At 51.8% G+C, this 24,433-nt stretch overlaps 3 protein-coding genes across 7 annotated transcripts in view; all 3 read right to left on the bottom strand.

Annotated features, from left to right (window-relative positions):
- Positions 1–6,969, bottom strand: part of MIPEP (mitochondrial intermediate peptidase) — an 80,501-nt gene extending 73,532 nt beyond the window's left edge. Inside the window, exons 1-3 of the mRNA XM_061133326.1 lie at positions 6,434–6,969; positions 6,203–6,386; positions 3,210–3,383 (exon numbers count right to left, since the gene is read on the bottom strand). Coding sequence (XP_060989309.1) covers positions 3,210–3,383; positions 6,203–6,386; positions 6,434–6,969 — 894 coding nt within the window. The remainder of the gene's footprint in view (positions 1–3,209; positions 3,384–6,202; positions 6,387–6,433) is intronic.
- A 2,910-nt stretch (positions 6,970–9,879) lies between these two features.
- On the bottom strand, positions 9,880–17,658 carry C1QTNF9 (C1q and TNF related 9). The gene is made up of 5 exons (XM_061133421.1): positions 17,630–17,658; positions 17,414–17,520; positions 13,076–13,257; positions 12,129–12,191; positions 9,880–10,765 (listed from the first exon to the last, which is right to left on the bottom strand). Exons 3-5 carry the CDS (start codon positions 13,239–13,241, stop codon positions 9,993–9,995), a joined length of 1,002 nt encoding a protein of 333 aa, XP_060989404.1. The 5' UTR covers positions 13,242–13,257; positions 17,414–17,520; positions 17,630–17,658; the 3' UTR covers positions 9,880–9,992.
- Positions 17,659–19,559: 1,901 nt separating this feature from the next.
- SPATA13 (spermatogenesis associated 13) overlaps positions 19,560–24,433 on the bottom strand; it is a 223,041-nt gene continuing 218,167 nt past the window's right edge. For all 5 annotated transcript variants that reach the window (XM_061133466.1, XM_061133468.1, XM_061133467.1 and 2 more), the window contains one exon: positions 19,560–23,208. In XM_061133466.1, the coding sequence (XP_060989449.1) occupies positions 23,033–23,208 (176 nt within the window). In that variant the 3' untranslated portion in view covers positions 19,560–23,032. The remainder of the gene's footprint in view (positions 23,209–24,433) is intronic.

Genomic DNA, 24,433 nt, shown 5'->3' with positions numbered 1-24,433 from the left:
GGTGAAAATGAAAATGTGCCATCTGGCTTCACCTGGGCGTTTCCATTCCTGTAATTCTCCTTCTCACTGCACATTCATGAAACCTGTTATTCCCAGGAACTGAGTCCGTTTCATTCCAAGAAAACTTTTACCAACTTTTTTTTTCCTAGAAAAGTCTTTCTTATTCAAATATAAACATGAAGTAGATTCTTCCTCATTGTATTGTTCAAAAAAGCACACTCTGGTTTCAAATCATCCAGAGCTTTCTAGTGTTCACACCATGGTTCTCACACAAGGACACTGACCTGGCTCCAGGAGCATCTGTGGGAGGCTCTTCCTGTTTGAACAGACACCTGGTGCGGTCTCCAGGCTGAGTGAACTGCATTCCAGCCTTTGTGCAGAAGACAAAGCTACGTTCTGCACTGCCTTCAAATCAACATGAATTCACAGGGGCAGCTGGCCTGGCACGAGACTAGGACCACTACTGTGACTTTAGAATCTAACTAAGCCAGAATCCTTTTTTTTAAAGGTGCAAAACTAGATTTTAGACTTCATGTTAATTACAGGGGAAAATGCAGGGAAACTGCAAAATACTACATGTATTCCTCATTCTCATGAAAACAACATGTGCGTAACAGGAAATAAATCACCACAAAGTAAAATTTCCTGATTTTATTATCAAATAGTTTTCAACGTAGAAACATTTAAATCCATAGCTTGAGCCGACATCTGACGCAAGAGTAGGACAGTATTAGTAGAATGGCACCTGAGAAGTGAGCTGTGTAAAGTTTACAAGTTATATAAATCACTTGTCTACATGCTGCAGGATTTACAAACAACATTAACATTCAAACACCATTTTAAAACTCGTTTTTGATAGTGATGAGGTAAGCAATACTGTTACACAGGGACTGGGTTAAGAAAAACAAAGGACCAGTTGATGAGAAATGTAGTTTATAAAATCTATGCCTTATAATATGTTACTGATCTTACTAGCAGACAAAACCTTAAAAATTCAAATATAATGTTCTCTGAACTTTTTTACCCAAAGATGAAGATTCTTGAGAGTCCCTTGGACTGCAAGGAGATCAAACCAGTCAATCCTAAAGGAAATCAGTCCTGAATATTCACTGGAAGGACTGGTGCTGAAGCTGAAACTGCAATACTTTGGCCATCTGATGTGAAGAGCAGACTCACTGGAAAAGACTCATTGGAAAAAATGCTGGGAAAGATCAAAGGTAGGAGGGGAAGAGGACAACAGGATGAGATGGTTGGATGGCATCACCGACTCAATGGTATGAGTTTGGGTAAGCTCCGGGAGTCGGTGATGGACAGGGAAGCCTGGTATGCTGCAGTCCCTGAGGACTGCAGTCCCTCACAGAGAGTCGAACACTACTGAGTAACTGAATTGAACTGTACATGTATAGGTCACATCCTAGCCTTTTTGAATGAAATATCATCAAACTTCATAAACACAAAAATTTCAAAAACAGAACAAGTTATAGGGCAGAAAAGCTAAAATCTTCTAGGGAAAAGCAGAAATAAAAATGAGGAACAAATGATGGAACACTGGAATTAAAAGTGGAGCCAGGATGACAACAACAGAAAGTGCTGGGATTTCTGAGCGCAAAGCTGACAGTTGCTTTCAGGTAAGTGAAACCTGCTGACAGCATCTACCTTTCAGGTTCCAGTGACACAATCAAGCAGAGAAGGTTCTGACAGCACGTCGGTCACACTCTCTTGGCACAAGCGCATCCTGGCCGGACAGAACCCAAACCCAGAGCAGCCAGGAAGCAACTGAAGGAGCCGCAAGCACAGCTCACTTGATTCCCAGGAAAAGCCTTCAGGAGGAATATCCTGTCCATTTCTTTACAAGTGGGACGCCTGCAGTGAGGACTGTATGGTGATCAATAATCAGGAGTATGACTGCCCAGAGCAGGAGAAAGGAAACTTCCCAGAAAAGGAAAAAGCAGAGATGGGGAATGTTATGCTAGGGAAAAAGTCAACCTCAAAAGGTAAATACAATTCCATTTACCTGACACTTTAGAAACAACAAACTATAGGAACGGAGAACAGGTCAGAGGTCACCAGGTGAGAGGTGAGGTGGGTGTGACCCTCAGGGAGTGTTTTGGGGTGATGGAAGAGGCACGCGTCCTGATCATAGGGGTGGCTGCGTGCACACAGGGTCAACACAGAACGGCACCAGACCCTGCAAGAAGTTGATCTTAATATACGACATCTCACAAGATGGGCAGGTGACCTTCCTGTCACTCCAGCGAAGGTTCTGTCCGGCTGAGGTGGCAGCCAGCCCCTGGAACGGTGAGAGAGCAGCCTCTGTGGTCAGACTGTCTGGACTCAGGCCCAGATCCACTGCTCACAGGCTGGGGGACTTATCCTCCGAGTGCCTCTTTCCCTGTTGGAAGGCGGACGTGCAAGGAGGTTAAATCAGCCCATCCAGGTACAGCCCTCGCCAAGGTTGGGTGTCAGTAAGAGGTATGAGCAGTCCACACCAGAACACAAGCCCCACACGCTCGGAGTCTGCGTCTGTCTCACGTGACTGTGTTCCCGGTGTCCAGCTCTGGCTGGGGGTTCCGTCGAGAATGAACATGGAGGAACAGCTGTACAGACAGGAAGGGTTACGGCCTGCAAGTCCCTGCACCCCACAACGTCTTCACCCACAGGACCGCTCGAGACGCGGCCCCTAGCCGAGAGGAGTCTTGCTCCCAACTCAGCTGGTGGAGACGTGCACGCACTTCCATCTCAACTCCAAGTGTGGGGGAAAGATGCTTGATGTAAACAATCGTTTGATGCAAACACCTTATTTTGAACTAGAAGATATTCCTGAAAAGGTTTATAAAATCTATTTCATAAGAATTTTATTATAAATGCACAGATAAGTATTCTACTAGAATTTTGGTAGAAGCTCTCATAAATGAAGAATGTTTGTCACATGAAGACTCTTCCCCATGTGAGTAATCCCTCTCTCATTGCATGTTACACAGCTATTTGATTACATACACATACTCAAGTTTAAGTTCTGTGACTTTTCCCTGTACAGTCTTTCCATTCAATAGCTCACTTCCCAATAACAAACGATGGCCAACGGCTCTCAAACCCTTCAGACGAGAACGGAGAACCGCCTTCCAGTCCACTACTGAGCCTCATAACCTGAACTGAAACTGTAACAGTGAGAGAGGCGGTCTTCAGCCCCGGCCCGGCACCTTACTCACCAGGTCGGCCACCCTGCACAAGGAGTCTGAGAGCTCGTCGAAGATGAGCACGGTCTGTGGCCCGGGTGGCGTGGCGCACACGCGCCTCACCAGCTGCTCCGTCTTCCTCAGGGCCTTCTCCTGGGCCACGCGGAATCCTTCTGGGGCACTGAGCTCGGGTACGCCAAAGAGACCCTGGAACCCAAAGAATAGCTCCCACTGAGAACAGAGCACATGACCTGGGGGTATTACATACACTTTTCTCATACAGAAAACCTCAGCTTTCACTGGTATTTCTTATCATCATGACACCTGTCATCACAGGTATCCCTCTCACATTCCCCGAGACGTTCCACATACACGACACTGGAATGGAATTTTTCTTCAATTCTTATTTTATAAAAAAAACAAAAATAGAATGATACACATTCAAAATCCAGCTCTGTCACTACCATAGAACAGCCAGGATTACATGACACATGTTTTTAAAAAAACATTTTAGCAGTGCCTGGCACGCAGAAAACATTTATTTAACAGGAGGCAGCTGTAACCACTATCCGCTGTATGACCCTGGTCAAGTTCTCACCCCTCCTTGGCCTAATGTCTTCATGGGACCCAGGAACCGGGGGACTCCATTCTCAGGACCCTGCCGGGCACTGAGTGAGGTCCAGGGCATGGCACCCAGCACTCCACAAACAACACAGCAGGGACCACAAGTTGATGACTGAGCACATACATACCTTTAAAAGATAGAATAAACATGCCAAACCACATCACAGGCTGAAACTGGCAGCAAATGCTATACTTTCCACAAGCATTCCAATTTTTTTCTTTAAGAAAAAAATCACTAATCTAATGGGAGGGACCATCTTCTTGCACTGGTTCAATCACACTTGCTGCAACACTCAGGAAGGCAGTGTTCTATCACTCAGAACCCACAAGCACTTCTTACACATGCAGCGCGTGCCGAACGTGCACCATGGACTTTCAGGGGCTCTTGAGGGCACAAACTAGTACCCTCCTTTTACAGATAAGGAAACACCCTCTCAGAGGTTGAACAGCTCTGAGGTCACTAGGTCACAAATGCAAGAGATGGGACTTGAATGTGCTCCAAGCACCCCTAAAGCCTATGCTTTCTCTGCGTGTGGACTGCAGCTTGCATTGGAAAGTCTCTTTGCAGAAGGCCAGCCCCAGGACTAGGAACCCTGCTCTTCCACCAATTTAACCAGCAACCCGACACAGGGCCTGACATAGGCGGGAAATCAGGAATGAGGCAAACTAACAGGCCAAACGCTTGGCTGTGCAGATCAGCTGTGTAGATGCTTGCCAACTGCAGGGAATACGAAGAGGTGAAACTGAGGCCTGTCAGGCCCACAGTTTCTGCAGGACTGGATGCAAGAAGCTGTTAACTTCTGTTCAAAATACATTAAGTTGGAGTTAATAAAGACAAGGGCAGAGCAGAATCAGGGCCAAAGCCTTCCCTGGTCTTTACAGTGATCTAATCTGAAGAGTTGACTCATTGGAAAAGACCCTGATGCTGGGAGGGATTGGGGGCAGGAGGAGAAGGGGACGACAGAGGATGAGATGGCTGGATGGCATCACCGACTCGATGGGCATGAGTTTGAGTAAACTTCGGGAGCTGGTGATGGACAGGGAGGCCTGGCGTGCTGCGATTCATGGGGTCACAAAGAGTCGGACATGACTGAGCAACTGAACTGAACTGAATCTGCTTCAATTACAGACTGTTGTCACCTCTCAGCACACTGCCCCATACTCCTCTCAGGAATTCTGAACCTCAGCCTACCAGTTATGGCCATGTTGAAAACCTACATACGCTGTAAGGTTTCTTTTTTGAAATAAAAGCCAACTCACATATTTGAAAATCTGCTATCAGCACCTAAAATCATGACGTATAAAAGAAAAATGAATAAAGCTAAAAAGAGTTCTATTTCACCCACCCTTCACGTGGATGAAGTTCTATTTCATAACCCTTCATGCCTTTCTGCTCAGTACCCACAGGTCGAGCTGATTCTCACACCAATTATGTCAATACCAGCGTTATTTACCCCCAAGGAAGCTTGTGCAGCAAATTTCACTCAAAGATAGTTTTAAAACAAAGAAAAGTGGCGGGGGCTGGGGGGGTGGGGGTGGATATGAAAAACTCAATCATGAGGCCCCCTGTAACCACATCTCCGACTCATCTTTCCAAGAGAGGCAACAGTAAATAATCATGAAAAAATAAAAAAGACAAAAACAAGAGTAACAATGTAAACTGAGCAATATCCTTAAATGCAAAGTAAAGCAGGCACAGTTGAGTCCCTTCCAAGCTTCCCTTCCTTCCGCCCCTCAATCCAGTCATTAACGCAATGAGTGTCAGGAGCGGGTGGTTGGGCGGGGAGGGGGGGTTGGCTGTTTGGGACCAGCAGCGGTTGCGGACTGTTACAGAAGTGATGGACAAGCAGCAAGTTCTACTGCAGAGCCCAGGGAGCCACATTCAACACCCTGCGACAAGCACAATGGAAGAGAACGTGAAAAAGGAGCTGAGCTACTGTGGTGTGCAGCGGAGACTAACACCGCACTGTGCATCAACCAGACTGCGACAAAGTGAGCTTGGAGAGAGGAGGACTCAATCACGAGTGTCTGCGGCACGCCAGATCCCGCGAGCGTGCGGACGGACAGACCGCCGGGTGGGTCTCCGCGGTGGGCAGCACCGCCTCGGAGGCCAGTCCCGCGTTTTACAGGAAAAGAAGAGGCCAGAGCTTTGAACAGAACTGACGAGGGCGTCTCGGGCATCAGGGGGAGACCAGCGACACTGACCACGGAGGCCCGTCCCGGAGTAGTGACACCGCAGGCGGGACCGCCTCACCCGGACCGGCCGGGTGGGCAGGGGTCCGCGCGGGCAGGAGCCGGACCCGCACGCGGGGCCGCACCGGGCATCAGACCCTCAGAGCGGGGACCCCAAGGTCAACGCAGACAGGCGACCCCCGCCGCCCGCGCCCCCAGACCCCGCTCACCCCGCGCTCGCCGGACCGGTCCAGGCGGCGGCCCTGGGGCTGCACGGTGAAGGCGGCGCCCACCGGGGACCAGCGGGTACTGACCCGCCGCACGCGGAGCCCGGCCCGCAGGCCGCCCAGCCTCCGGGCGCACAGCATCGCGCCGCGTCTCCCGGGCAGCGACCGCGCCCCACGTGACCTCGCACTTCCGGGAGGGCCGGGGGCCGCGGGGCCAGAGCGTCGCCCGCCGACGTCCGCCGCGTGGAGCGCCCCCGCGCGCCGGGATTGGGCACCGCAGGACGCGCCGCCCCGCCACGAGGCCGGGCGGTGGCCGGGGACCCGCGGGAGCGGCCGGCACGGCGCGGGCCCTCACACTGGACCGAGACCCGTCGCCCCCTGTCGGCCTCCGCTCCAGGAAGGAGGGCTGCAGGTGCCCTGCCACTCCACGTGCGAGCCCTGCGGCCAGAGCTGTCGGCCGACCTCGGTCCACTGACCTTGAACTCGCGGAGATCGACGACAAACCGACGGAGCAAGATCTGAGCCGGGAGGGCAGTGGCGGAGAGGGCGAGGGCTGGGGCCGGAGGGGTCCCTCCCGGTATCCGCGGGGGCGGAGGCCGTGCAGGGATGGGAACCTCACCTGGACGGCCCGCGAGGATGACCCTGCCCGAGGGCAGCCCCGAGCCTGCTGCTGTGGCCTCGCCTGGGCTTGGCGCGGAACCGGGTGCCCAGACCAGCTCCATCAGGCCCGAAGGATGCCTCGTGCCGAGGTTCAGGCCGAGGGGCGTCATGTCTCACCTGGGTACGGTGGCGGTAGGTCCGCCCCTGCCAACACCTGTGGGCTGTGAGCAGCCCCAGAACCTTCTCTGAAGTTCCAGAATCGAGGGCCAAGTTCCATCCTTACAACACCTTAGTCTTAAACGGAGTTTGGTTTTAATTTAGCCTGGTGGGGAAAAAAAGCCCCAGTGATCAAAATGATAAGATATTTAAAATTTACTTAAGGCAAGTGCCTGGGAGGGCCTGCACAAGTCTCTACAACTTAACTACAGATTCTGTATTTGTGTATATGTGGCAAAGCATGATTTCCTTTTCTGCAGGCTTTTTAATGAAAGATTTCAAGTTATTTAAAATCCTCAAAGTCCTTACTCTATGGTGATTAATACTGCGTTGTCTGTGACTGGGTTGGTCCTTGGGGCAGCCACATCTCAGGTCTGCATGGCATGACACATGTCAAATGTGTCATGTAAAAAAAAATCTATCAATAAATTTGACAAAAGTACTTATTTTATCATAATTTTTAAAAGGAGTTTCAAGTCTGAGAACCTTTTTTGAGCCCAGAATGGTTTTTATACAAAGGTAACTGTTTTAAATGCAAACACTGAAGCCTGCAAACACCCTCAAAGGATGATGACCTGTGCTGCATTCACAAAGTGTGTTGTGTCTCAGAGAACCTGGCATAGTTAGACTTGTAAAAACTACAGAGATGTAAATCTATGGCTGATTCATATCAATGTATGACAAAACCCACTGAAATGTTGTGAAGCAATTAGCCTCCAACTAATAAAAAAAATAAATGAAATAAAAGACTTTTAAACAAACAAACAAACAAAAAACTAGAGAGATCCACAGCTGAAGCCCCAATACTTTGGCCACCTGATTTGAAGAGCTGACTCATTGGAAAAGACCCTTATGCTGGGAAAGACTGAAGGCAGGATCAGAAGGGGACGACAGAATGACATGGTTGGATGGCATCATCAACTCAATGGACATGAATCTGAGCAAACTCTGGGAGATAATGAAGGACAAGGAAGCCTGGGCGCGATGCAGTCCATGGGGTCGTAACAACAAAATGGAAATGATTTCTTTTTTTTTTTTTTTTTTTTTTATGATTTCTATATACTTCCTAAGTTTTCCAAAACCACCAAGTAATTTTTCAATAGTTCATCTATAGCAGTGCTGCCTGCTTGTAATGATAATTCAGAAAATTCCCATTTTCCCAAGGAATGAAGACACTGTCACAACCATACTGGCTTGGTTGGCATGTGGCAGGAGTGGCTGTTAGTCCCTCAGAGAACTAACAACGCCCCAGGCTAGGGTTTCGAAGGTGCTGTTGCTCAAATATGCACCAGGCTTACACCCTCTTGCTTGTTGTGAGTGCTAAGTCATTTCAGTCCTGTCTGACTCTTTGCGACCCCATGAACTGTATGTAGCCCACTAGGCTCCTCCATCCATGGGATTCTCCAGGCAAGAATACTGGAGTGGGTTGCCATGCCCTCCTCCAGGGGGTCTTCCCGACCTAGGGATCAAACCTGCCTCTCTTATGTCTCCTGCATTGGCAGGCGGGTTCTTTACCACTAATGCCACCTGGGAAGCCCATCTCTTGCTTATTAGTTGCTCTCATCTAATAGAAAAATGCCTGGATTTAACGTAGGTATATTTAAACCTTTTAGAAGGGTACTGGGACCATGCACAATTATTCAGTTCAACCACTGTTGCATGATGGGAGACAGGGTCACAAAAGGGCTGAAAACTCACACAAGTCCAACTCCTCTGTTGTGGCTGAAACAATACCTCGATTCTTGGTCTTGGGTTGTTTCCACTATAATCCTGCCAGAGACCTTGGACCAGACCTTGGACCATAATCCTTGGACCAGAGACCACTTGAGATTCTTTCAGACAACAGCAGTAGTAACACAACCTGCCTCAAATTGGTTTAGGCAAACAGAGTTTGTTGACTCACACACTGAGACCGTCCAAGGGTACCTCTGCTTTCAGGACAGCTGGGCTTACAGGCCTAAACCTTGTTGTCAGGACGGGTTTACCTCCAGCTCTGGCTTTGTTCTCAGGCTCTACGGATTAAAAGACAGCTGCCACCTAAAGCTCAAGCTTCAGCTGGAAGAGACCTTTGCTGTTTTTCCACAAGTCTTTCGGCATGGCAGATTGTGTCCATTGGCTCTAGCTGGATTGAGCGCCATCCTGGAAGTAGGCACCATGGACCGAGGAAGACAATGTTTCACCTGCCAGGCCTGCACCTCATGTGCACCCCAGACCCCAGCGTCTACAATGCTGGAAAGACCAGGCCTGAGCGTGGATATCAGGATACGTTTACCAGCAGGAAGGGAAGTGGACAGTATCTGAACAGGAAACATCCACTATGGCCTGGAGGGCTGGTTTCCCTTTTACCCATCATGCCCTAGAAGGCACATCACCACCCTCCACTTCCAACTCTCTGCCTGGTCTCCCTGTTCAGTAACTTTTCCTTCTGCTTCATTCCTTCAAAGATTTTAGAAGGTAAACAGTGAGGAAACTCTAATGGAATTTGCCCTGCTGGGTTTGGCTTGGCTGGGACCTGGGACCTGGGACCCTTCTTGTCTTTCCTGTTTCTCCCTCGTGGATGGGACCTGCTGTCCCGGCCCCTGTCCACTGCTATAGAAGATAACTTCTTATCTGCTTCCTCAAGTTCACAGGTGAGAAGAATTTTGCCCCAGGGTGATTCACATAGTAGGTCTTGTGGCTCCTTCGAGCACTAAAACGGTATCAAAACACTTCCCACAGGGAACACACAAGCAGAGGATTCTCCGGACCATGGGAATGAAGAAAAATATTAAATAAACTGTAATAAACACGGCAGGTGTTTTTAGATTTACTCTTGGAGGGATACTGAGTTTTGTAGAATCAGTTTTAGTGAGAACGTTCCTCTTTTTACCTTTTTATGGTATGACAGTGATAACATAGTTAATAGCGTAAAATCATCAGATAACATCTTCACCAAGCTAACCCCAGTGGATGGGGAAGACTGCCCTCCCCACACCTGTCAGGAGCTGCTGAATAGCAGGAAGCCCGTGAATGTCGTGTCGTCGTCCTCGTCAGCGAACAAGCCGTTGAACCTCTCCCCTCCGGTCACCTGCAGCCACACCTCGTCCCCGAGCTTCAGGGGCAGGACGATGCCGCCCGAGGCCTGGTCCTCTGAGCCTGTGTAACCGTCCTTGGTGTGCAGGACTTTGGCCCCGTTTTTGACCAGAGACACCTGGACGTTCCTGGAGAAGACGGTGACGTGGTAGGTGAAGTAATAGACGCCGGCCACGTGACAGGTGAACTTGCCCGTGGCCACGTCGTAGTGGCCAAACTCGTTGTACAGGATCCTGTCGAATTTGATGGGCGTGTCTGACGGAGGGAACTTGCTCAGCACTGTGAGCCCCACCGTGAAGGCGCTTTTGGGCAAGGCGGGTGTCTCGCCGATTTTCCCCTTTTCTCCTCGCTCCCCTTTCCAGCCTCTCAGGCCTCGGACTCCAGGCTCGCCCTGGGGCCCCAGGGGGCCAGCATCTCCCTTGGGACCTGGCTTTCCGATGGGGCCCGTGGGCCCGGGCAGTCCGGTTGGGCCCGAAGGTCCGGTGTTGCCCTCAGGCCCTTCTGGACCCACGGGCCCCACGTCGCCCTTCTCCCCCTTCTGCCCCTGGGGGCCCGTCTCCCCCGTGAGGCCTTTCTCCCCTGGGGGGCCCACGAGTCCCTTTGGCCCGTGCTTCCCTGGGGGTCCTCTCGAGCCCTGGTCACCTTTGATGCCCTTCGCTTCCACATGTCCGTCTGCCCCTGAGAAGGAAGAGAGAGAACAGGGGAAGAGACAATTCGTGAAGCTCTGCCTTGTGAAGATATTACTGAGAACATGAATGAAATAAAGCAGCACCCAGGCTTAGTATGAGGTCAGGGTGTGAAAATTAATTTACTCCTCAAACGTGCAGATACACACACACACATGTGCACATGCACTCAGGCGCACCCAGAACACTGCCTGACTCAGGTAACACCGACTAAATCAGCGTTGGGGCTCATGTTAAAATGACAGTTCTTCTCTGGGGTCTTCCCTGGCGGTGCAGTGGTTAAGACTCTCCGCGTCCACTGCAGGGGGCAAGGGTTCAATTCTTGGTCCCCTTGGTCGGGAGTACTAAGATCCCGCATGCCCCAGGGCATGGCCAGCCCAAAAAAGAAATGACAGCTTTCTGCCCATCCCCCAGGGAACTCCTTTGGAAGCGGGAAAACCACAGATAGCAGGTTCACCAGGTCATCTGGGGAGGTGACTCACAGCACTGATGACCTGATGCCCTGAGAAGCTCCTCACTTGAGCTCTGCTCTGGCAGGTGCATCGCACTGTGCTGGTTCCCCCTGTCCCCGTCCCCCCCAGCCTGGCCGCCCCCTCTTCCCACACCCGAGCCCGACTGGGCAGCAGCAGTGTGATCACGGCTCTGGAGTCAGACGCCAGGATCCAGCCGGCCTCCACCACTTCTACACAAGCTGACGCCCGCCTGCACCGGCTCCTCACCTGTAACCTGGATTAATAAACCGCCTCCTGTATATGCTGTTGTGTTGAATCAGCACATGGAAGGCACTAGAACCACTTTGTGGCAAGGACGCTGTGATCACCACCCTCCCAAGCACCCTCCCGCCTCCAGGGACCAGCTCAGGTGCCCCTTCTCCTGCAGGGCCACTGAGTCAGAATCCTGCGTCTTTCTCAGGGCCCAGCGCAAAATCAGGCTTCAGCAAACCACAGACCAAGGGCCACTTCTGCCCTCCACTTCCACCCTCCTGTTTTTGAACAGCCTGCAAGCTAGGAATGGTGGGCATTTTTAAATGGTCACCAGTCATGTTCCGAGATTCATGACAATCATGTACAATTCAGGTTTCACGGGACACAGCCCCTCATGCTGAGGCCTCCCCGTCTCTGCTTTCCCCTACGACGGAAGAGCTGAGCGGTCATGACTGGGACGCTGTGGCCCTTTACAGAAAGTCTGCCCATCTCTGCACTGAACTGTGAGCTTCTGGAGAGAACTGCGTGGCCTTTCCCATGGGTCACTCTCAGAGCCCCGTAAGGGACTTGTCCTTGGTTAACAGTTAACACTTCTCGCCACATCACTGACAACTCAGGATGAGGGCAGCTGAGTGGGAAGCTGTGTCTGACCTGGTTCTCCTTTGTCACCGGTCATCCCGTCCTTCCCAGGGCCACCAGGACGCCCTGGTTCTCCTGGTGAAAAGTGAGAAAACAGACAGGAGTTAAATTTCTAGCTCCAGCTTCCTGAGTGTGAGTCAGTGATGGAGGGTCCCAGGGAGCCCCAGCCTGACCCCCTCACACACAACGCATGGCGGGGTGTGAGCGAGGGCATTTGGGGCGAGCAGCAAGAATGCTGAGTGGGCAGAGCAGCGGGCTGTGAAGTGGACGGGTGGGCTTCCCAGCCATGCAGCTGACGATCACGGTCGTGTGTTTCTCACGTGACAAGGACTTGGGTAGGGGCGAGGGGGCTTTCTGTGGTCCTTTTCCATCACTCTCTGGGGAGTGGACTGGAAGGTCTACTAGCCTCCTATGAAAGCACAGAGGACCATGCTCACACCACACTACTGGGGATGGAAGAGCGGGTTCTGCAAGGACCTCTCCAGTGCCTTAGAGTGGTGGTCAACGTGCTGTGCAGACCACTGGGACAGGAGGCCATGAGGTTAGCACCACGCTGGGTGCTCTCTGCCAGAGACCCAGCCATCGGATCTCTCTAGACTCTGGTGCCAAAGACCCCTCATACCGGCCACCTGAGGCAAAAAGATCCATGACGTCACTTGCTCCTGAAAATGGCCCTGCAGTACCGGAGATGCTGGCGGGCAGACAGGCAGCCCCACCCAGTGGGAAGCCCATGAGGACAGGGTCCTGATGGCCTGTGCTGCCCTGTACCCCACACCCAGCCTGGGTCTGGCTGGGGCAGGCTGTCTGTCAGTGTCTTCTAGGCGATGGAGAGAGATATGTATGGATGGATGGAGAGGGGCGAGCGGGTAGGCGCTGAGCACACAGGCGATGAATGAATGGAGGAGGCGAGAGGAAGTGGGGAGGAGCGGAGGGCAGCTGCAGGCGCAGGTGGTGGGTACCTGCGTCCCCCTTGTCGCCCTTTGCCCCGTCTCGTCCATCTCTCCCAGGCAGTCCATTGTGACCAGGGTTCCCGGGGACGCCAGGGTGTCCCTGCTTGCAGGTGTCCTGTGGGCTCGCCATCCCCGTGCAGACTCCAGAGACAAGCAGGAGCCACCAGATCCTCATGGCTTGGGTGACAGGGCTGAACAGAAAGAGGGAGAGGCTTTTGTCACCACGGCCACAGACATAGCCTCTGCTCTGCGCAGTGGTCAGGCTTGGACAGAAGGATCAGGACGGGTTAGGGTGGGAGCCGGGAGAAGACCAGCCACCCACAATAGAAGGACACAGCCTTGAAGGGATGTGGGAGGTCGGGGCAACTCTTACTGGTGACCAAGTCCCTTTGGGCAGACACTCCAGTTGACTGTTTTGCTTTGGGCAAATCCCTTTTTGGAGCCAGAGAAGAGATGAATGCTTGCCTTTTGGGGCTACTGCAAAAAATAAGATCACGCTGTGTGTGAAACCACGTGTTGACTGGTGAAGCAAACACGGAATGAGCCTCTGCTTGGCATCCCCACTTCTGGGTGTACACAAAAGAAGTGACGCAGAGGCTCTCCCAGATATTTGTCTGCCCACATTCACAGCAGCGTGGTCCACAATCACCAAAAGTGGAAACATCCTACGTGTTCACTGACACATGAACAAAATGCGGTCCGTGCAGAGAGTGGACACGATTCAGCCTTAAAAAGGAGAGAAACTCTGAGGCATGTTACAACAGTGATGAACCTTGAGGACACTGTGCGCAGTGAACTTAGCCAGTCACACATGGCAGATACTGTTTGGTTCCACTTACGGGAGGTACTGGGAGGAGTCAAGTTCAGAGACAGGAGAAAGGTTGGTTCTAGAACCACTGCAATAAAGTGGATATCACAAAAAAACTGAGTCACACAAATTTCTTGGCTTCCAGCGCATATAAAAGTTATGTTTACACTATACTGGGGTCTATTAAGTGTACATGGGTTAATTTTCAGTGAAATTGAAAGGGTGAGTCGCTCAGGTATGTCTGATTCTTTGTGACCCCATGAACTGCAGCCCACCAGGCTCCTCTGTCCATGGGATTCTCCAGGCAAGAATACTGGAGTGGGTTGCATGCCCTTCTCCAGGGGGTCTTCCCAACCTAGAGATCAAACCTGGGTCTCATGCATTGCAGGCAGATTCTTTACCCTCTGAGCCAGCAGGGAAGCGCCCACCCCACCAATTGCAGAAAAATGCTAAGCATCACCTGAGCCTTCAGCAAGTAGCAGTAGTAACATCACACGGATTACAGATCATCATAACAAATAGTGATGAAGACATTTGAAATATTGTGAGAAGTACCAAAATGGGACACCAAAGGAGCTGATGCTCAATGCAGGGTTGCCCCAAACCTTTAATGTGTTACAGAACGGGATATCTGTGAAGCACAATGAAACAGTGTGTGCCTGTCTATGTAGTAACAAAAATTAGAAGCAGATATATCCAAATGTACAGGGCTGCTTTGGAGTGGGGGGTTCTGAGAGCTCCTCTTTTTTAAAAAGGCTTTTTTACAGTGTCTATGAAACTGTTTCTAGAGATACATTTTCTAAAGCCAGCTAGACTGTGACACCAAGGATTACGTCACCACGTGATGGAAGCCGCTACATGTCTCAGGGCCCAGTCTGATGCACAGAAAAGTATTTTCGGAAAAGGAAAGTTGGATGTTTCCCTCTGAAGTCACAGACTTTGAGGAAATCAAGCTGAGTTTTCTCAGAGCCAATTTCCATAAATAAACTACACCTTCCTCTTCTGTTTAACTCAGAAGTGGCTGGTTGCAGTCAAATCTAAACTGCATACACCAGCCTCTGTAGGGGTCTATATTTCTCCCTTTGTTTTCAAAATGTGTGTTACAATTAATACAATAGTAAAACAGATCATGAGCTCATGAAATATCAGGTTGGGAAAAACTGCACGTTGCTCTCCGGCCAGAGAGGAGTTGAGATGAAAGCAAACGTGCACCCTTCCAGGAGTCTCTTCTGGGCTCTTAAACACCTGACGTGAGCAGAAGTGCCAGTTGTGAATAAAGGAACACCTTCGCCCCCCGGATGAGCAGCGAGAAAAGGGGCGGCACCGTCTCTAAAGAAAAAATGTTTAGCAGAGGGACAAGAGGGTTTGCACAAGGCATAGAGGAGAAACCATATTCGTGGGTTATTTTCCAAAACAAAAAGTTACAAAGGTGTCTCTCACAAAGCCTCAGGCTGGCTCCTCAGTTGCAAGGTTTAACTCCAGCGTCCCATGTTTATGTAGAAGGTGCTGGAGCTAGGACCCGCGGTGGCTTCCCTCCTCCACTTCCCTGCCCCCTCTCGTCTTCTCTGGCTCTCTCCCCCTCCCCCACCCATTCTCCACACAGCCCCTGGACCGGCATCACTTGCAGGTAACAGCATACTGAAGACAGCAGCTGCATCTTTACACTTTCTTATTTTCAGCATATCACAGTCCAGTATCTGTTGTGTGGTTGAATGAATGGATACTATCCTGGTTCTAACTATGTGCGAATCATCACAGGCAGGCAGCTGAATGTTGACTCTAATCCTTGTGGACGCTTTCAGTGGAGGGTCTAGTCTCTCTAACGCCCCTGCTCCCCGTCGCCAATGGTGATAGAAATTCTAGCTAGCATGTGGCAGCCCACGACAGATTCATGACCCAGCTTCCTCGCAGCCTAGGTCTGCCGTGAAACCAGCCTGTGGCCGCTAGGAAGTGGGTGAAACCAATACAGGCAGCGTGGAGACCACGACCTTCCCGGGAAGGGGTGCCCCCTCCCTCGTGAGCCATCGTGGACCCCTTGAAGGAGGGCAGCGCCCTGGGGACAAGAAATCCTGGTCTCTGATGACAGCGCAGGCCACCCTGCCCTCCCGGCCAGTTGGTGACACGGGTGAGACCTGCATGTTCTGCTCACTCGCCGGAGCCTGTGATGTGGGGTCTCTCACCCGCATCCAAGCCTACATCATAAGCGATGCAAGGCTTCTGCTGTCAAAGGAATGGGTGCCCATCCAAAGTGAGTAGGGCTTGACGCCTGTTGTCACTGAGCTCTGGGCTGCTAAGGATACACTGGATCAGAAACCCTTCAGGTGATACAATAGACCTCTGACAGCAGGGACGGCAGTGTATCAATACCACCAGTGTGGACACACGGAGAGTGGACACAGTCCTCCTGCTGAAAGTCAAGTTCATGGGGGGAGGAGGGCCCCTGGGAAGCCCCCGTGAGCCCCTAACCCTAACAGACACAAACAGCTAGGGACAAAGGGTTACAGACTGCAAACTGCTTTTGGAGTTACTGTGTTTTAGACCCAAGTAAAATCGGTTCTTCTTGTTTCTGGATAGTTTCTCCTATGCTTGATCTGTATTCTCCTTCACTACTGAATTGCTTTACAAAAGGTCACTCAGGGCACACCCTGATTACTATTCTCCAAGGACATGATGTCCCTGGTCCACAGCCAAGGTTAAGGGTTTCCACTTCTCAAGGTTCCTACTTTTCCAAATAGGAAGATTTAATGAAGATCGGCCAGAACCCAGTAGAGCAATCTTCCCTGGGTCTCCAAACCTCCAGCCTCTGAAGGCTGCATAGAACCCAAGGGGTGTGTGAGCCCAGAGTCACCCCCGACATGACTGCCCAAGAATCTAAACCTCCAACCTGCCATCACTGAAGACATTTTCCTCACTTTCTCTATACTTTGTACACATGTATTTCTTCTTCAACACATGTTGAGGACCTTGTTTTAAACTACCCTGGGTAAGTTAGTACTGCCAGGAATCTAAGAATGTCCACCTTAACATTTGTGTAAAATAATCCAAGCTTCTGTAGAAAGCTCCCTAGACAGGTCTCACGATTTATTCTAGGGTTTCACCCTCCTCCCAGATAGTCTGCAGAGTTCTAGCAGAAAGATTTCAAAATCTGCTTCTATCTCCTATGTAGCCTCTTCAGAGTGTATTTGGAACTGGCTTACTCCTTTCTCACCCCAAACTCTGTAGACATCTACCTACTTTGCAAAACGTGGGCTTCCCCGATGGCTCAGTGGGTAAAGAATCCACCTTCAATGCAGGAGACGTGGGTTCAATTCCTGGGTCGAGAAGATCCCCTGGAGAAGGAAATGGCAACCCACTCCAGTATTCTTGCCTGGAAAACTCCATGGACAGAGGAGCCTGACGGGCTGCAGTCCGTGGGGTCGCAAGGGTCGGACACAACTGAGTGACTGAGCACACACATCACACACCAGTGATAGCAGAGCTGCCTTCTGACTCTGACGCCTTAAACTGAATGCAAAGAAGTTGTGTCTTAAGGCACTTACCTGCACCCAGGGCTGCAGGCGGCACCCAGGGGCTCTGCAAACCAGGAATCAGAAGCAAACTAAATAAAATCACGCCTTCCTGCCAGGCAATCCCCTGGTGGCTAGATCTGCAAAACAGCAGGAAGGGGAGGGAACACGTGAGCATAAGAGCTCTTGGAAGAACTTCAAAAACTGAGGCAATGCTTGAGTCCGCCGTCGTCCAACACCACCACTTACTTCAGCCGATAGAGCTCCTTCTTTCCGCCTCTTTCACTGAGAGAAGGTGAGGTGGCTTCCGGGTGGGCCTGGAGGGAGGCGTCCCCAGCAGCCTCCTCCCCTTAGAGAGACCTTTGTGCCTTTGCTTTCTTTGTGCGGCTCTGAGCTGACCTTGGGTCAATTATGAGCCAACAGAACTGAAACAAAGACAGTACCGTTAGGCCTCCTTCAGACCCCGGACGCTTCGATGCGACATCGCTTATTTCGGTCTCCCCGCCTCCATGTAGTTCTGTCAGTGTGGGCGCTTGTGTGCCTAAGACTTTAACGCCTGTCCTCTTCACAACACACGGGCTTCCCTGGTGGCTCAGCAGTAAAGACTCAGCCTGCAATGCGGGAGACCTGGGTTCGATCCCTGGGTCAGGAAGATCCCCTGGAGGAGGGCATGGCAACTCACTCCAGTATTCTCGCCTGGAGAATCCCATGGACAGAGGAGCCTGGCTGGCTACAGTCCATGGGGTCACAGAGTCAGACATGACTAACACTTCTTCACCACACATGCGTGCGTGTGTGCACACATGCACACAGCACTAAGAACATGCATGTATGCATGCTAAGTCGCTTCAGTGTTAACCCTACGGGCTGTAGCCCACCAGACTCCTCTGTCTGTGGGAAGCCCCAAGAACAACATGGTGAAACCTTTTTTCCAATCCCATATAATCAGATTCCTCTCTTTTCCCGTCAGTCTATGAACGTTGATTTCTGACTTAAAAATAACATCAAGAGAACAAATGCCCCAATGCTCTTTCTCAGAGAACAGCTCTGAGGGCTCCCCTTTGGGGTCTGCTGGGGCCCTGCCTCCTGCCCCAACCCCCCAGGAAAGGGGCGGTCCCTGAAGTTCTCCCAGAATCCAGATGTTTGCTCCCATGTCACAGGACACGTGCTGCCTTTTAGTGATGCTCCGAGTGCTTGCCTCCGGACCACACGCCCCACTGGACAAGCATCCGTCTTGCTGCCTTTCTGGTGTCCAGTGGGTGGGTGGGTGACTCACCTGGACCCCTCTGAGGACAGCCCTGCCCCCAGCCTGCTCCTCCCCCCATGGGTGCCCCTCTGTGTCACTGGCACCACCCTCCGAATCCACACCCCCAGCCCATGAGCATAAGCCCCTCTTTCAGCCCAGCCAAAGGAGGTGGGGGCAGGTGGCTGTTCAGATAAAGAGTCAGCGGCAGCCTCTGTGGGGACCCCTTCCTGGTGACCGCCAAAGCAACAGTGAGCCTTTGCTGACTTTCCCGAGCTGTGAGTTAGGAAGGGAAATTCCCTCATTTCCCCACCCCACTGGCCTGGCTCAGTGAACATGGCTGGCTGAGCCCCTCCAGGGAAGAGCCAGCAGCTGCCTCCTGCCCCTGGGAACCAGAACGGGCCTCCTCACTCAGGTTTTGGCTTCTCCAGTCTCTTCCCAATGTTTGGGGGCTTTTCTCCAAGCCGAGTGGCTCTGTTCTCTCAGAGACCTCTCTCTGCCACACTCACCCAGCCGTCTGACCAGGTCATTAATGGTGACTTTTTGCTGAAAAGAAATCTGCCGGCATCCAGACAGGGAAAAAGTTGTAAATCCCAGAAAGCTTCCTAGATACTTACTCTCCACTTAAAATATGCTACACACACATATATGCATATACACTCATACACACATACACGCACACACCCACCCCATACACTACACACACCCAAACACTACACACCCACTCATACACTCACACTACATACACACTCATACACTACACACACATGCATACACACTCACACTACACACCACCCACACCTCCCACATACCTACACACTACACACACATACTCTACACACCCACATACACTCACCTATACACCATACATACATACGTAATACACCCACAAGCCACACACACACCAGGAAACACACACACACTCAAACGCATTACTACAGTTTGACAAATTAACTTTAATATACAGATACAAAACAACAAATGTAGATTCACAGCATTTACAAGAAATCATTCAAATAACATTGTAAATAAAATTTTTTTTACAAAAACTTCAGAGAAAGTACATACTTGTCGTACAAGCAATCTTATACAACACGTCAGCTGACAACACCTATGTCATCAGTTGGGAAGCTGTCACTTGACCTCAACAGATAATATTGTCTTGATGTTGACGAGCTGGAATTAAAGGAACAGGGCCTGGAAAGCCTTGAAAAGTAAGTCAGTCAAACATGACGGATGCTGACATTTACAAAAAAAAAATTGACCAATTGTTAAATCACAGTTACAGTATCTTCTAAATTCGTGCCAGATACCTAATAAACAACAAAGAAGGTAATGTTAAGTTTGTTGTCACTATATGTGTGTCCAGTGTTTAAGTTCCAGGTTTTTTTCTGAGATCAGATGTTTTCTACATGTTATTTTCAGAGTCTCTTGGATTCCACCTTTGTTGCATACATCCTGAGAACAGCATTAGCCAGGTGACATTTTAACAGGAAGACAATTTGTAGGTTAAGATTATTATGGGGACAACTTTGGGGCAGTCTGAGCTTGTCGTGTGCCCAGCATCCCTGGCCAGCAAGCCACGTTGATCCACACTTGTTGGCACTCAGTGGTGAGGGACATGTTTTTTTCTCTTCTCCCAGACAAACATTACACACTCCGGTTTCTTCCCTGGTTCAGGTGGTTGGGCTGCTGTGTCCCAGCTGGGTAACTGAGTTGATTTGCATCGAGAACCAGCAGTCTGGGCTTGTAGAGATTCCCAAATGATAAAGTGCTGGGTGGTGGCTTCAACCGAACATTTCTGTTGTGAAACAGGTTTTGGATTAAATGCACTTTTGCTGTGTCTAGACAGCAGCGATGTAGGATCTGAGAGATTTTCTGAACAGGCATGAAGCTCAGCCTCTGTAGTATGAATAAAAAGGCACGGCGATATCCAGAAATGGGGTGGGGGTGGGCAGATGGGGGATGATGATGGACATGTTTCCAACATCAGGTCCACTGGATGGGGAGGAGGGTGAAGATCAGATCAACTGAGAACACACGAGTCCCAGGAAGAGGCTGGCAAATCATGGCCACATCTTCCAGTTTGCAAGCCAAAGACAAGATGCTACTTCTCCAGGGCTTTAGAAATATCCTGCTTTATGATAGCTCACAACCTGTTGCAAGACTGTTCTACATTTTAGGCTTCATCAAAACTGAGAATGCTGCTTCGGACCTGAGGCCATTTCCCAGGTCTTTCAACAAAGTTAGCAGAGACTTTAACATGAGTAACAGAGTAAGTGAAATTTATCACGTTATTCTATCTTTCTGGCAGGCAGGTCCACCCATATTATGCAGTGTAGGGTTAAAAAGAAAAAAAGGCAGGACAGGGAGAGTGAGATTTCCAGAGAAGTCCATACACAATCTGGACAGGAGGATGTTTGTTTTGACTCCCTTTCTCTCCAAGTGGGACACGCAAGGAATCAAGAAGGAAGTTTGGCAAATGTGAAAACAGTACCCTGGCCCATCTATTCTGCAGGCATCTGCTAATAAACCCAAGGCAGACACACAGATTTAAAGAGGTCAAAAGATGCTACATCCTTTTAAACATATTTTAGTGATTTTTCAGATCATCTGGAAACCCCAGCGGGAGTCATCTGGGATGGACATCTGACCAAGCGACGGCTGCTTGTATGGACAGGCTGGGGGTGGAGGTGGGCAGCCTGGGGCACTCATGGCTCCTTCATTGGAAAGCCCCAGGGGAAAGAAGAGAGGGGAGTAGGGAGTCGGGGATCGGACGGGAGACAGACCAGGGCTGCCAACAGCACCTCCAGCCCTTGGTCCCCATGCTCTGGGGGTGGGGGAGCTGGGGGAACTGGGGGAGGTCAAGGGAGATGAGGGCCCGTTGGGTGCTTCTACACTGGAGCTGAGTCCTCACTGGAAATGTAACGTGAGCAACTGATTGGCCTTACTTCCTCAAAGTAATTCTCTTTTATTAAAAAAACCACCAACCATCCAAGCAACCCAACCGTCCACAACTGCCATATACACACACAATTCTTTAGCACAGAGCACCTACAGTTTCTGCTGGGGGGCCCCACGAGAAGAATATATCATTATGCCTTGTTAGTAAAAAAAGGTCAGTTATATAAATGCACCTAGAATGGAGACGTCTATTCGAAAAGGAAACACACACACACTCGAGGAGCCAAAGCACCTCCGGGGAAGCCCCCTCACAGAAGGGACCTTCATCCGGGATCCGGGACCCAAGGTGCCCAGAGGGAGCACCTCCCTGGGGGGCGGCTCTGGGACCACACCTGGAGGCTCAGGTATCCTCCGTGAGGACAGCACAGGTGTGCCGATGCTCAAGCAGAGGCCTGGTAGGAAAGAGGGACTTCCGTGCTTTCAACATCACAGAGAGATTCTCAAGCAGACAACGCCAGAGCCTGACTGGATCCCCACCTGCTGCGCGAGGACGGGCAGCTCTCCTCCTGGCACCTTTACAAGTATTTTCATCAACATTTACGAGGAGACAAAGGCAAGAGGGTGACGGCCGATAGGTGTCAGCTGCGCGGCCCTCGCTGGAGAAGACTGCTCTCTTTGGACCTGGATCTATTTTGTCAGGTCCTTCATAAGAAACACATCTTCAGAAACCTGTCGACGTGTGAATCACCACACGGCTGGCACTACGGCTGGGGTACATGTGACAAACGGAGGAACGTGCGGGAAGCGGGACCCTGGAGTGCCCTGCATTCCCAGCAGCAGAAGGTCCATCTGTGTCACTGTTGCTGGATCAGGAAGGACCGACGGACAGACACCGGGTGATTTCTGAGCTGTTGCGCCTGCACGTTCACTTTATGGTCAAACTAAGGGGAACGGGGTTTCTGTTGCAAACGCATGTGTGTGAGTAGGTTCGTGGGTGCCGCCCAGGGGGTGGCACGCGGGAGAGGACTTGTGTACACAGGGAGCAGCGGGTCCCCCTCCCTGAAAGCCTCCGTGTCTCTGGGGTGCACTGGTCTGTGCACCTCGGACCCTGGACCGCATGCAGACGCCGCCCTGATCTCTCTACCACCAGACATGGATTCGGAAGACGCCAGGGCACCCTGGGACCCCTGCGGGGCTGCAGCACCCCTCCCCCACACTAGAGGAGAGGGACAGCCCCTGCACTGCCCGCCCCTTCAGGACGGAAGGCCAGTGACCCAACCCTCCTCCATCTCCTCGGGGAGCACAGCGCCCTCGGCCCCGCCCCGAGCCCGGACCAGCTCGTCATCAGCGATGCTCCCGGGGCCCCGCCCAGCATCACTTCAGAGCCCGAGGGGGCAGCCGGGCCTCTGCTTCCCCAGGCGGGGCCAGGTCCTGTCCTCGACTGGAGCGGGGCCCAGGGAGGCCTCTCAGCACCGGGTCCCTGGGCCGCTGCTCCCCCCGCCCCGTCACTTCCTGAAGGGGGCGAGCTTGTTGAAGGTGTGCCAGAAGAGTGACGGCTTCCTCTTGGGCTCAGCCAGGGCGAACACCTGTTGCTGCGGCAGGCTGCTGGGCACGGTGACGTGGCGCTGGTGGACCGGCCGCAGGCTCTGGAGCGGGGGCGCCGCGGGGCAGCCGCCGTAGCCTGGGGCAGGGGTGCAGAAGGAAAGCCACTCAGGTCACAGGTCAGCCCAAAGGGAAGAGCGCCCCCCGCGTCCCCCGGCCGACCTCCAGTCACATTTCCCAGGAGGACCCCAATGGCCGTCCAACAAACCCACTCAGATGCTGCGTGCGGGACACAGATGGCCTCCCCAAAGCCTCACCTAAACCCCGTCCCCGGACCGCCCCGGGAGGCCCCGAGGCCGGAAGGAGCCGGAAGCCCGGCACTGGCGGGGCAGGAAGTGGACGTGGCGTGGGGGGAGCAGCGGTGAGACGCGCTCGGTGAGAGCCCGGCGTCATCCGCTCACCGCCAGCTGGAGGCGTTACTGGGTTTCTCTGAGCCTCGGTTTTCCAGTCTCGGAGACAAGGGGGTACAGTGCCCACTGAGGGGGTTATGAGAGTTGGGTGAACGCAAGTAATGTGCTTAGAATCGCACCGATGGCTCATCAAAATAACCAGAACTGTTTCTTTAGAGCCGGCATTTTAAACCTGTGCACCGGTGGTCGGAAGTGAAGTGAAGTCAAAGTGGCTCAGTCGTGTCCGACTCTTTGAGACCCATGGACGATACAGTCCATGGAATTCTCCAGGCCAGAAAAGTGGAGTGGGTAGACGTTCCCTTCTCCAGGGGATCTTCCCAACCCAGGTCGCCCACACTGCAGGCGGATTCTTTACCAGCTGAGCCACAAGGGAAGCCCATTGGGAAGCCACAAGGGAACACTGGAGTGGGTAGCCTCTTCCTTCTCCGGTGGGTCTTCCCCACCCAGGAATCTAACTGGGATCTCCTGTGTTGCAGGCAGGTTGTTTACCAACTGAACTGAGGTGTAATAAATCAGCTACAGGACCACAAGCTGACTGTGATGGTCAGCAGGAGAGGAGGACAGAACAGGGGTTCTGGAAGATGGGCTCTGTTCATAGCCTCCCTTGTCCCCTGGCAGGAGAGAGAGGACAACACGAGGGAACTCAGGGAAGGGGCGACCCCGGAAACCTTAGGGCTTCTCCCAGCTGGCCGCCCTGTGGAGAATCCCTCTCTTGCCACCCATGCTTCCGCAGGCTCAGGGGGCAGAGGTGGGGGCCTACAAGCCCCCCGCCCCAAGTTAAACCATCTTACAGATGCCTCTGCACACGGGAGCACGCACTGAAGTCCGTTCAGAACCAAATGCAGGCCCTCTCCCCATTTTAATTCCAACACTGACACACACACTCCAAAACTC

This window comes from Dama dama, chromosome 30, assembly GCF_033118175.1.
Source record: "Dama dama isolate Ldn47 chromosome 30, ASM3311817v1, whole genome shotgun sequence".
NCBI classification, from domain to species: domain Eukaryota; kingdom Metazoa; phylum Chordata; class Mammalia; order Artiodactyla; family Cervidae; genus Dama; species Dama dama.
Note: the sequence above shows the minus strand (reverse complement) of the source record. Positions and strands in the feature narration are given on the sequence as shown.